Source organism: Meriones unguiculatus, chromosome 4 (genome assembly GCF_030254825.1).
Source record: "Meriones unguiculatus strain TT.TT164.6M chromosome 4, Bangor_MerUng_6.1, whole genome shotgun sequence".
NCBI lineage: Eukaryota > Metazoa > Chordata > Mammalia > Rodentia > Muridae > Meriones > Meriones unguiculatus.
In genome coordinates, this window is record NC_083352.1 from 28363350 (window position 1) to 28375076 (window position 11727).

The 11727-nt window shown below is 40.6% G+C and overlaps 1 protein-coding gene across 1 annotated transcript; it reads left to right on the forward strand.

Moving 5' to 3' along the window:
* The first annotated feature begins 8986 nt into the window (after positions 1-8986).
* C4H8orf48 (chromosome 4 C8orf48 homolog) lies at positions 8987-10825 on the forward strand. Its single transcript, XM_021663804.2, has one exon. The coding sequence runs from the start codon at positions 9124-9126 to the stop codon at positions 10003-10005; it is 882 nt and encodes a 293-aa protein (XP_021519479.1). The 5' UTR covers positions 8987-9123; the 3' UTR covers positions 10006-10825.
* The last annotated feature ends 902 nt before the right edge of the window (positions 10826-11727 follow it).

The window sequence follows — 11727 nt, forward strand, 5'->3', positions numbered from 1 at the left end:
ACATACATATATATTACACACACATATATGTATATATGTACTTGTCTATCACACATAAGAAAACGTATAGGGAATCAACTTTTATAAGTTCAAGGCTCAAACATTTATTCTCTTTTATAGGAAATAAAGCGCTATTATGTGAAAATGTAGTGCTGGGTATATTTTCATATTATTTTATTCTGAGTGTCTTAAAACACAATCTTCATGAGTCAGGGGGCCATCGTAGTACATTCTGGTATGTGGGGACCTGGAAAGACACCACATTGCTGATAAAATATTATAAATCCCGAAAGCCCAGTGACATGAAAATTTGGAACTCAAGCATCAATTGAGCAATATAGTGACTGAATGGCATGTCCACATTACATGGAATTTGTTTTTATTTAGATTAATAATTTTGTTCAGATATGCTTGGAAGACTTAAAGTGGTTGCTTCCTTTTGTGTGATTCATGTGAAACAATGAGGACAAAATGAGGACCCAGACACAATCATTGAAAAACTGGAAAAATGCATATTTTTAGTTTTTAAAGATTTAATTTTTGCATATTTTGTGTGTGTACATGAAATTTGCAGGTAAATGGTGGGAACTGGAAAAGATCATCCTGAGTGAGGTATCCAGAAGTAGAAAGACACACAGGGTATATACTCACTCATAAGTGGATACTAGACATAAAAGATAAAGAAACTAAAATTTGTACACCTAAATAAGCTAATCAGGAAGGAGGACTCTGGCTAAGATGCTCAATCCCCATTCAGAAAGGCAAAGAGGATGGAAATTGGAGGAGGGATAAAATAGGGAGCAGGACAGGAGCCTGCCACAGACGGCCTCTGAAAGGTTCTACCCTGCAGAGTATCAAGGCAGATGTTGAGACTCATAGTCAAACTTTGGGCAGAGTACAGGGAATCTTATGAAAGAAGTGAAGATAGTAAGACTTGGAGAGGACAGGAGTTCTGCAAGGACAGCGACAGATCCTAAAGGTCTGGGCACAGGAGTCTTTTCTGAAACTGATATTCCAGCCAAGGGCCATGCAAAGAGATAGCCTGGAACCCCTGCACAGAGGTAGCCTATGACAATTCAGTATCCAAGCGGCCTCCATAATCATGGAGACAGGGACTGTCTCTGATATGAACTGATTGGTTTGCTCTTTGATCACCTCCCCCTGAGGGGGGACCAGCCTTATCAGGCCACAGAAGAAGTAAATACAGCCACATCTGATGAGACCTGATAGGCTAAGGTCAGAGGGAAGGGGAGGAGAACCTCCCTTTTCAGTGGACTGGAAGAAGGACACAGGTGGGGAAGAGGGATGGTAGGATTGGGAGGGGAGAAGGGAGGTAGGTAGGGGGGATTCAAAATAAATAAACTATAATTAATAAAAATAAAAATAATTAATAATAGATTTAATTTTTGCATATTTGTGTGCATACGTGTGTGTGTGTATACACTGTGGGTACAAAGGTGTGTAGAAATATATGTATGTGTGTGCAGGTGTCCTTGGAGGCCAGAAGAGCTTCTTAGAGCCCTGGAGCTTAGATACAGATACTTGTGCACTCCACCTGATGGGTGATGGGAGCTGGACTCAAGTCCTCTAGAACGAGAGCAAGCACTCTTGATGGATGTGCTGTTGCTCCAACTCCCAGATGTGTGGTGTTTAGCTGTCAATATAAATCCAAAAATAATTTTCATTTGGTATATCTTCTCAACCACTCAACAAATATTAGGGAAGAACTGGGAAAGAGGGGACTCATTATATTTCAATTATATTTTCACTAGAATTCACAGCTGTAGAGTTTAAAAACACATTAATATGTAATAAGGAGAAGTAACTCAGCTCCTATTAAAAATATGACAGGTCAGATAGAAATACGCAGATGCTGTCATTAATGTTTATAGTAAAAATAATGAAAACACTATGATGCTGTTTCATTTATGATTATATTATTATGATCTATTCACTAATAACACTTTCCTTAATCTACAAAATTTTTTGACAGAAATTGTTTTTTACTTAAACATTTCAGAAGAAAGGACTATTTTATGTAGAGATGTGTTTTGTTTATACAGAAGTAATACATTTGACGCGTGCATTTTCAGCTAAGGAGAGTAAAGAATTCAGCCTCCGCTCATGAAATAAGGTTTGACATTGTCTGCTTTTCTGATAATTGCATTCTATTGATCTGTAAATTTGGCAACTGAACAAAAAATTGGGGAATCAGAAAATTTTTAGGACTATGAAGACAAAAGAAATGCTGGGATAGCAGAGCTACATGAGTTTGTATGCTTTAACCACTTTGTGTATTCTTCTTAAATTAAGGAAGTAACTTCTATGTATGTTTATAGTTATTCACTATTCAAGGCATTTTTATATATGTGATTTTGCTAATACTTTTGATTGAGTTTATTGGCTAGGTGGAAGACAAATGTGAAACTTAGAAATCAGAAAAGGAAAAGGATGTTAAAGGCTATAAAATTCATAAAGGAGCAGCCAGTATGCTCTGTTCTGAATGTTGGTATTCCCCCCCCCAAGTTTCAATTATTAAAGCAGCGCTTCCAATGAAAGTGGAAAAAGGAGGTGGATTTATAAATCAGACTTCACGTTTTTGTCAGTGCCATAATGCCAAAGGTCAGAGGGCTTCCTTGCCTTCTCAGTACAAGAGGACACCGGAACAAAGCATGGCTTCTGAACCAGAAAGTGGGCCCTCACTCTGTTCTGAATCTTCTGTAACCTTGATCATGAATTCCTCAGGTACTAGAACTCTGAGATTTCTGTTGATAAGTTGTATAGTTTGTTTTACATTGTTTGCTTGTTTTTAGCCCCAATTCACCAAGACATGGTTATGACTGTAACTATTCCAAACCTATTATCTCTATTTGGCCTCAAATAAGGGAACCCCTGTGTTCAGGTTCTGTGTTCAAGGCTACTGTTGGGGGTTTACTTGATGCTTGTATTTTGGTGCTAATTACTGGCTCTCAAGATCTGGTTACTTCCTGGATACACTTATCCTTGTTGTGTAAATCTGCTTAAGACATTACACCTGATTGATTGATTAAAAGGCCTAAAACCTGGGCAGGGCAGAATGGCTTTGGCGTGGCTAATGTTCCTGGGCTTTGAGAACAGGAGAATCATGGGAAACAGGCAGACAGATGGAAACAGAGGAGGCAGAAAGGCGTCAGGATGAGTTAGCATGGAGAAGGAACCATGTGGGCCAGGAGGGAGGACTCCAAGGATGGCATGAATGGAGAAAACACCAAGATGAAAAACAGAAGCAAGAATCTTAGGATTATGGATGGAAGGCACCCCTGATTGGAATGGTTAAGGTAGATGGCATTGTATGAGGGCTGGGAGATGGATGGTGAGGTTATTGAGACAGTGTAGGTAGAGTATCTGCTCAGCCTACGGTAAATAAGGCAATCATAAAAGTTAACAGGGTTAAATAACCACCATAATAATTATAGGGCTAATAATAAAGAATATGTAGCCCAACATCATTTTATTTTCAACAGCAGGCTACTGTGGAATTGTGATGGCAGTGGTGGCTACAGCAACCACTAAGTTTGTGGGTGGTAAGCTGCTGCCTGGGTTATCGCAGTAGTTGGCTTCATCCCTCGCATGTTGCTGATGCCTCTATTGTATTACAAGGCTTGGTACAACTCAGTATGAGTGAGGAAATAGATCACAGTTCTTTCCTGTTAGAACTGCAGATTTTGGTGATTTCTCATTTAAACGTTTTCTTTTCCTTTTTTTTTCTTTTTTTAGCTCATCCAATACTTGTGCTTTGTAGCTATCTCTGATGCTGATGATTGACATTCTATAATTGACTAACAGTTCTATAAGTTACGCATGCAAAGTATGCCTTAGAAACACAGTTTAATGCTAGCTGAAGAGAAAGGAGGGGCCAAAGTCCACAAGAGAAGGGGAATAATATGCAAAAAGTATAACAAGTGGGTGGTATTCATCACTTTCTAGTTTTACACTTAGGATCATGCAGTGTATGAATTTTGTTCCACTGGATCCTATGCATTGCTTCCTGTTGCTTGTTAAAATAATGTTAACTGGTTAGTGTGTTTGACACAGAAGAGTAATGTTGGGAGGGAAATGACATAAAAGTTCCAAGCCTGTTATCTCTAAGTGGTCACAAAATGACAAGTTTTTGGTATCTGGGAGGAGGCTGTCATAAGAAAGAAGCAGAGGAAAGCAAAAGCAAGCTTAATAAGTAACAGGAGTGGGTTTGCCGACTTAGGTCTGCACTGCTTCATAAACAGAGGGTCTAGCAAGCTTGGTGCATGAGATACAGCCAGGAAAGGACAAGAAACAGCCTTTGCTGGTGAGAACAAAGGCTGCTCTTGTCAGATCACAGCCGCATAATACACAAGCTTCAAATCAGAGCTCTGGTCAGTGTGACATAAAGGAAGCGCTTCATTAGCTATCACAGTGCATACCTCTCAGTCTTGTACCACATGGTGGCATGCAGCAAGCGCATGGCCTCGAAGAATGAGCTATTCACTTGGCTCTCATAATCTTGCTCTGTTCCAGCCTGTTGGGTTGACAGCTTTCACGTTAAGCATAGCAGGCTCTAGAGAAACAGCCTTACATTCTTCAGTGATACAGTTTGTTTTTGGAAAATTCCTATCTAAAATAAGGAGATAAAATAACTTTGGCTTGTGAGCTCAATATGTTACACTATATGTCTTTTCAGAGTGTGGTTCTGTTTTTATGATTACTATGAACACTTTAATAAGAAATGATTTTATGGAAGGAGTGGCCTTGAATGAAATGATTTGCAATTTCAATGTTACCCAACCCTATGCAATCACATGAATATTCATTTTGCTCTGAAAGCTTGCTTTGTAAGTAGAAAATTACAGTAAAATGCCTTTGCAAGATATTGAGTGGTAGAGAAGTAATTCTGCATAATAGTTTTCAGGAAAACCACTGTGAACTCCAGGCCAATCATCTAGAGCCACAGATTCCTGAGTTCTCCCAAAACATCAAAGTGTATAACTCAAACTCAGATTCAAGGCACCATTTCTGAATTCATTTTATAGGTCCTCTCTGCTTTGAAGGGAAATACATTATATTCAGATTTTTGCTTATATTACTTCTTAGGTTTGATCTGCATGTCAGTCTTCAAAAATATTGTGCATTCTCAGGGGCTTGAGTGCCTTTCAAATCACACAAGGATTCTGAGAATCATCCTCGACTTTAGCCACAAGGAAGTTGACATAATAAGGCAGAGGTTTATGTTTTGCAGAAAAATACATTTTTCATTGACATTCTAGAATTATTAAAACAAAGTAGTAAAAGCCATCATGCCATTCAAACTAATACTTACCAGTATTTGTTACTAAATTTTATTGCTGCCTTTGGTTATGGAGATATTACTTTCAAATACTTTGAAATTTTATCTGACAATTAGGTCAAACAATGGGAAATTATTGTTTCAATGTCTAAAATAATTAAACTTCCCAAAACATGTCAATCAAAACATATTTTTACATGTTTTCCAGTGAGAGCAATGTTTTCTTAAAATGATTTCTTACTTGAATCATAAAAGGCTAGTAATCTCTCTGAGTACTAGCTCATCAAGATTTTGATAAATTCTCCTCTGAAAGAGCCCATCCCATGACACTATTTATTTATTATTTATTTTCAATTTTGATGATGGAAACTAGAGCTTTGCACCATTTTCTCCTACACCCAAAATGTATTCTTGATTCAAAGTAAGGTCCCTATATTTAACCATTCCCTTTCCTCCCTCCAGAAAACAGGTTACTGGCAATTTTCAAACTAAACATCTACCCTAAATTAATTAGCTTTTAATCTGCTTTCCATACAACCTAAATTCTTACTTTGCAGTCTTGATCTCCAGCAACACTAAATGCAGAATGTGACTTTATTTGGATACAAGGTCTTTACAGAGATAATCAAGTTAAAATGAGGTCATTAGGTTGTGCCTTAATCTCATATAGCTAACATCCTTGTAAAAAGAGAAATTGGGATATAGAGCCATGCATAGAGAGAAACTATCATATGGTCATATAACAATGACCATCTACTAATCAAAAAGAAGGGCTTAAAACAGATCCTTTCTGTAAAGCACTTAAAAGAAAACACCCCCACAAATACCTTGATTCAAATGATAAATTTATTTTTAAAAAGGATTGAAATTAGTCTCATCTTTTCTTAATGAAAAAAAAAAATCATGTACTTAAGACTGGTACAGTCATTGGTTTTCCTTGTCCAACTTCCATGTGATGTTTTTAAAATTTATCTTATTATATTTTATTGAATTATGATTTGTCTGAAAAAATAATACAGAGAAATTCAAATGCCTGGGCTCACATTTTCTGTTGCTAGTTTAATCTATAACAGTAACTAAAAGTAAATTTGTTTTTAAATATTTACTTTAAAACTGGGTGTCATGTATTTAGAAATTAGGCAAAAATAAAAAAAACTACTACATTTTCAGAATTTTATTTAGAACTATTTATTCATTATTATCTGCAGTGCTGAACAACGGGCTTAGAGATTTACACACATGAGGCAAACAGTCTACTTCTGAGCTGGATTCCCAGCGCTTAATCTTAGTTTTTAAAAAACTAAGCCTGGTAACATGAATACTGTTCTGGAAATATTAAAACAACATAGATGAAAATTTTCACATTTTATAGCTGGAGAGCTTTTATTAATCTACATATTTCATTCAAAATCTGTCTGTTTATACCTACCAAATTTTGAAACAATATTTTTGAGGATAATTCTGTATGATGCTTATCAACCAAGGAGAGGACCTAGACCCCCTGGAAACTGAAGCCTATAGGCTTCTCAGTGTCCAAGTGGGCTCCCTAGTAAGGGCAACAGGGCCTGTCTCTGACATGAACTCAGTGGCTGACTCTTTGATCACCTCTCCCTGGGGGAGGCAGCCTTGCCAGACCACAGAGGAAGAGTCCTAATGAGAGCTGATAGAGGAGGATCATATTGAAGGGGAGGAGGATCTCCCCTATCAGGGCACTAGGAAACGGCATAGGGGGAGAAGAGGAAAGGTGAGTTGGACATGGAGGAGATGAGGGAGGGGCTACAGCAGAGATACAAAATGAATAAATTGTAATAAATAAATTTAAAAAGAAATGTTCAATTAATAAAAAATAATCAGGGGCATTCTGCTTGTTCACTTTTTCTCCCATATTTTCTAAGAAGCACAGCACTTCTCTTTGCCAGTGCCACAGAATGGCTTCGACTCTATACACTCAGCCCTGATGATTCTCACACATGGAAGTCAATAGATACATGGTACCTTTAGTTCACAGTCTAGAAACAAACAATAAGCACATGGATTTTAAACAGAGATGCCTTGAAACTTCACCCCACCATACAGTTGAAAACTCGACTGTGGGTCACAAAAATCACAGCTTCTATTTTAAAAATCAAACTCAGACCTCTATCTGCATGAATATTATCCGACGGTAATAGTTAATATTAGATAATAGATAATATTTCTTTCTTCAACAATTACTAGAATGTTAAACCGTCCACAGTCTCTTGCTACTTTTATTTAAAAATTGATTAACTATACAATTTTCTATTCATATTTTCTTCTCACAGATAAAACTATTTTCTTTCTTAAACTGAGATAAATTTACAACATTATTAAAAATTAAAATTAAAATTACTAATTAAAAATAGTTTGGCTATTTAGCACATTGAGGCTATTAGAGGATATACTTTAAAAGATCGAGTCCATGTTGGGGGTGGGAATAGTGAATTAAATGGAAATATGAAAGGGAGAATGAGGGGAGGAAGAATTTTGTAGTAAAAATTTAGACTTAAAAACATGAGTCCTGTCAGAAATCTCTTAGATCCGCAATTGTCTTTCCGTCCTCTTTAATTTGACAGAAGTTGGAAAGCCCTTATCTTTACATGAAGGCCCATCACATTTCTCAGCTGATCTTTCAATATTTCAAACAGTTGACCTTGTCAAAGTAGGGCAGGGGTAGAACATACAACGGGGAGGGGGAGGGCGGGGGGAGGGCTAGGGAGGGAGAGAGAGAAGACAGAGTACTTTTGGGAATCCATTCTCTACTCCTTCCACTATTCATAGGTCCTCGGGTCATCATTAGGCTTGCCAGCATGTGGCTTTGAAGCCAGGCCCTTTGGGTCTGTGAGAATGTCGTTAAAAGTGTCTGTTTTAAAGGGATGTATCATTCGTAAGGGCCTCAGCTTTAAGATTGGAGGGGAGGATATTTAGACTTCCGTAAGCTGGAATTACTTATGCCACAAACCCCACCGCCCTGTGTAAATTGGTATCAGATTCCAGGCATTAAAACACACCAACATAATTCTTCAGCAGGTTCCATCAAAGACTCAGATACAGAGAACCCAGAAAATGCTTGCGAAGCCCTTCTTGTGGAAATCCTACTTGAAGGAGCAATAGCCATAAAGCGAGGCGTCCAGAGAGGAGGATACTGACCTAGCAGTCAGAAGGGCTAACACCTAAAATTTGGGTTTGGGGAAAACTTCAAGGTCTTCAGAATCCTGGAGGGACTGTGCAGAGGCCCTAGAGAACAGTGTCAGTGTTTCCATTTTCCCCTCAGGCATGTCTACAAACTGCCCTCTTGGCTTTAAGACACGCGGATTTTTGCTGGGAACCCCGGCCAGCACTTTTGTTAAAACTGTGTTCCTTGAAGCAAGCCGCCTAATCGCTTTTGTCACAGGCCGTCTGTCCGTCTCCAGTCTCCATGGAACTCTCTGTGTGAATCACCCGGTCTGACCTGGAGGGAAAGACGTTTGCGACCTTTTCTCTTGAACTACACACAGTGTTCAAAACAAAACAAAACAAATAAACAAAAACAACAACAACAACAAAAAAAACCCACAGCCACAGAGATGACTAAAAACACGGCTGAGCCCACCCAGGCTGGAGGCGGCGAAGGGGGCGGGTGGCCGGAGATGGCTCACTGCGCATGACCGGTGCGCGTTGCCAAGGCAACCAGGAAAGGCTTACCCGGAAGCCGAGGCTCTCGGCACCCAGAGACACCTAAGATTGGGCCCTATGGGCTCATCATTACTGGTTCCAGATCCGTTTCCTGACCGGAACAAAGCAGATGAGGAACCGAGTCGGGAGCAATGGAGTGGCCACCTGCTCAGAAGCCGGGGGACTCGAGGGAAGAACAGGGAGGCCCGGCCCACACGGACCTGTGCGCTACGCAGCTTTCCGAAGACACCCTCGGGTCCTGCACTGATGAGGTACTGAGCTGTGCCTCCCTCAGCCCCTCCGGGGAGCAGCAGTCGCGTTCCCCCGCGTCTGAGAGCCCCCCAGAGAGCGAAACGCCGACCACAAGCTCGGAAGAACAGGAAGGGCGGTCAGAATTTTCAGTCCCGCGGAACGAGGAAAACCAGCTAACTGAAAAGTTGATCAACCACCTCAGGCTGAAAGAAACTAACGCTGGAAGATACCATCCCGACAGAAAACGCCCGACGGAAACACCCGAGAGATCCCCTGAAGAACTGAATGCCCTGCAGTCTTTTTGTACCACTAAATTAAACCTGATCCGCCAGAAAACGGGTTCTAGAGCTCAGAAAAGCAACAGACGCAAAAGGTTGCAGTGCAGATGGATTGCAGAGACCTCAGAGGTGGATGCTTTAAATGGTGCAGTCCCTGATGAACTGTTGAACAGGGTCTATTTGAAGAACACGAGGGCAGCCCTAGCGCACATAAGGGCAGTGAAGCAACACATCCCGTCCAAGTGTCCCAGCTGCAACAGCAAAAGGGCGGAGCTGGCTCAGTCCGATTTCCTGAAACAAAGGAAGACCTTCCTGGAGTCCCTGCTTCTCCAAGAGAAAATAGATGAACACCTTCATACCACAGACTTCCTCACCCGTGTTGGAGAAGCACATCACGGCTTCCCCAGGCTTTCAGATGATCCCAGGATCATCTGGAAGCGACTGACTGAGAAAATTCAGACGAGAAGCTCCGGCTTCGGGAGGGCAGAGTCGAAGCAGGTGTAAAAAGACTACAAGTACTCTACCGCTTCTCAACTCACTTTTCAAATGAGATAGTCGCTGCTGACTACTAATGATGATATATTATGTGCCCAACCGAGGGATGGTGACTATTAATGCTTAGAGGTATCATGAGATGTGCTTACAAGTTTCTGTTGTGTTTGAATACATTTTTTTTTCTTGTAGAGGGAATTTAGAAAGTGTTTCTTTCAAGAAGGTCTAAATTATAGCATCCAGGACAATTGTAGTAGTCACGAACCTTTTATAATCTAGGAGAAAGATAGATATTGGTTTGGAGTGATGGTTGACAGTGTACAGAAAAGTAAACAGATGTAAGATAGGAAGCAAGGGCTGGCTTGTTCGGTGATGATATGGTTGCAGGGATTTAATAAAAGCTAAATATCAAAAAGGCACCAGGATTCTGAATATTGTACTTGATACTTGAATAAATAGTAATTTCCCTAAGAGAGTCCGCTTGTTAGTTTCTGTCTACTTGACAAAAACTTGAGTCACCTTGGAAGAGGGGCCCTCCATTGAGGAATTGCCTCTATCACGCTGGCCTATGGCATGTGTCTGTGTGTGTGTGGGGGGGTGTCACTTGATTAATGTTTGACATGGGAAGGGTGGTGCCATCCTTGTTCAGGTAGTCTGGGGCTATGTAACGCAGTAAGCTAAGCAAGCCATGGAAGGCAAGCCAATAAGTTGTACGCACCCATGCTTTCTACTTTAGTTCCTTCCAAAATGTTTCTATCTTGAGTTTCTGTCTTTGTGTCCCTTCATAATTGACATGAGCCTGTAAACTAAATAAATATTTCCCTCCTCTAAACTGACTATGTTTAATTCTCTCTTTGACCCTGCCCACCCCCCAGCAACAGAAGCCTAACCAATCCCAAAACTGGTAGCAAATACTGGGACACTGCTGTGACTGACATCACTGTGACCAACCTGACCATGTTTTGGGAGAATGATTGTGGGAGGATTGAAGAGCATTGTTAGGAAAAGGCCTTTGAATACTCAGAGCTTAATGACCTGTTAGGAGACTTTCAGATGATGGAGGGCTGCTTGTAAAGTTTTCTCTATTTTGCATATTCTATTTTTCATTTATTTATTTTTTATTATTACAATTTATTCAGTTTGTATCCCAGCTGTAGCCCCCTTCCTTATCCCCTTCCAATCTCACTCTTCCTCCCTCTTTCTCTTCCCATGTCCCTCCCTCAGTCCACTGATAGGGGAGGTCCTCCTCCTCTCACATCTGACCCTAGCCTATCAGGTCTCATCAGGACTGGCTGTATTGTCCTGTGTGACCTCCTAAGGCTGCTTCCCACTCAGGGGGAGATGATCAAAGAGCAGGCCACTGAGTTCATGCCAGAGGCAGTCCCTGCTCCCTTTAATAGGGAACCCACTTGGACACTGAGCTGCCATGGGCTACATCTGAGCAGGGGTTCTAGGTTATCTTTATGTGTGGGCCTTAGTTGGAGTATCGGTCTTTGCAAAGGCCTCTTTGCCCAGATTTTTTGGCTCTGTTGCTCTCCTTGTGGAGCTCCTATCCCCTCCAGGTCTTTCTATCTCCCCCTTCTTTCATAAGATTCCCTGCACTCTGCCCAAAGTTTGGCTATGAGTCTCAGCCTCTGCTTCAGTACCTCAATCAGTAGAGTCTTTCAGAGGCCATCTGTGGTAGGCTCCTGTACTGTTTCCTGTTTTCTTCCACTTCTGATGTCTATTCCATTT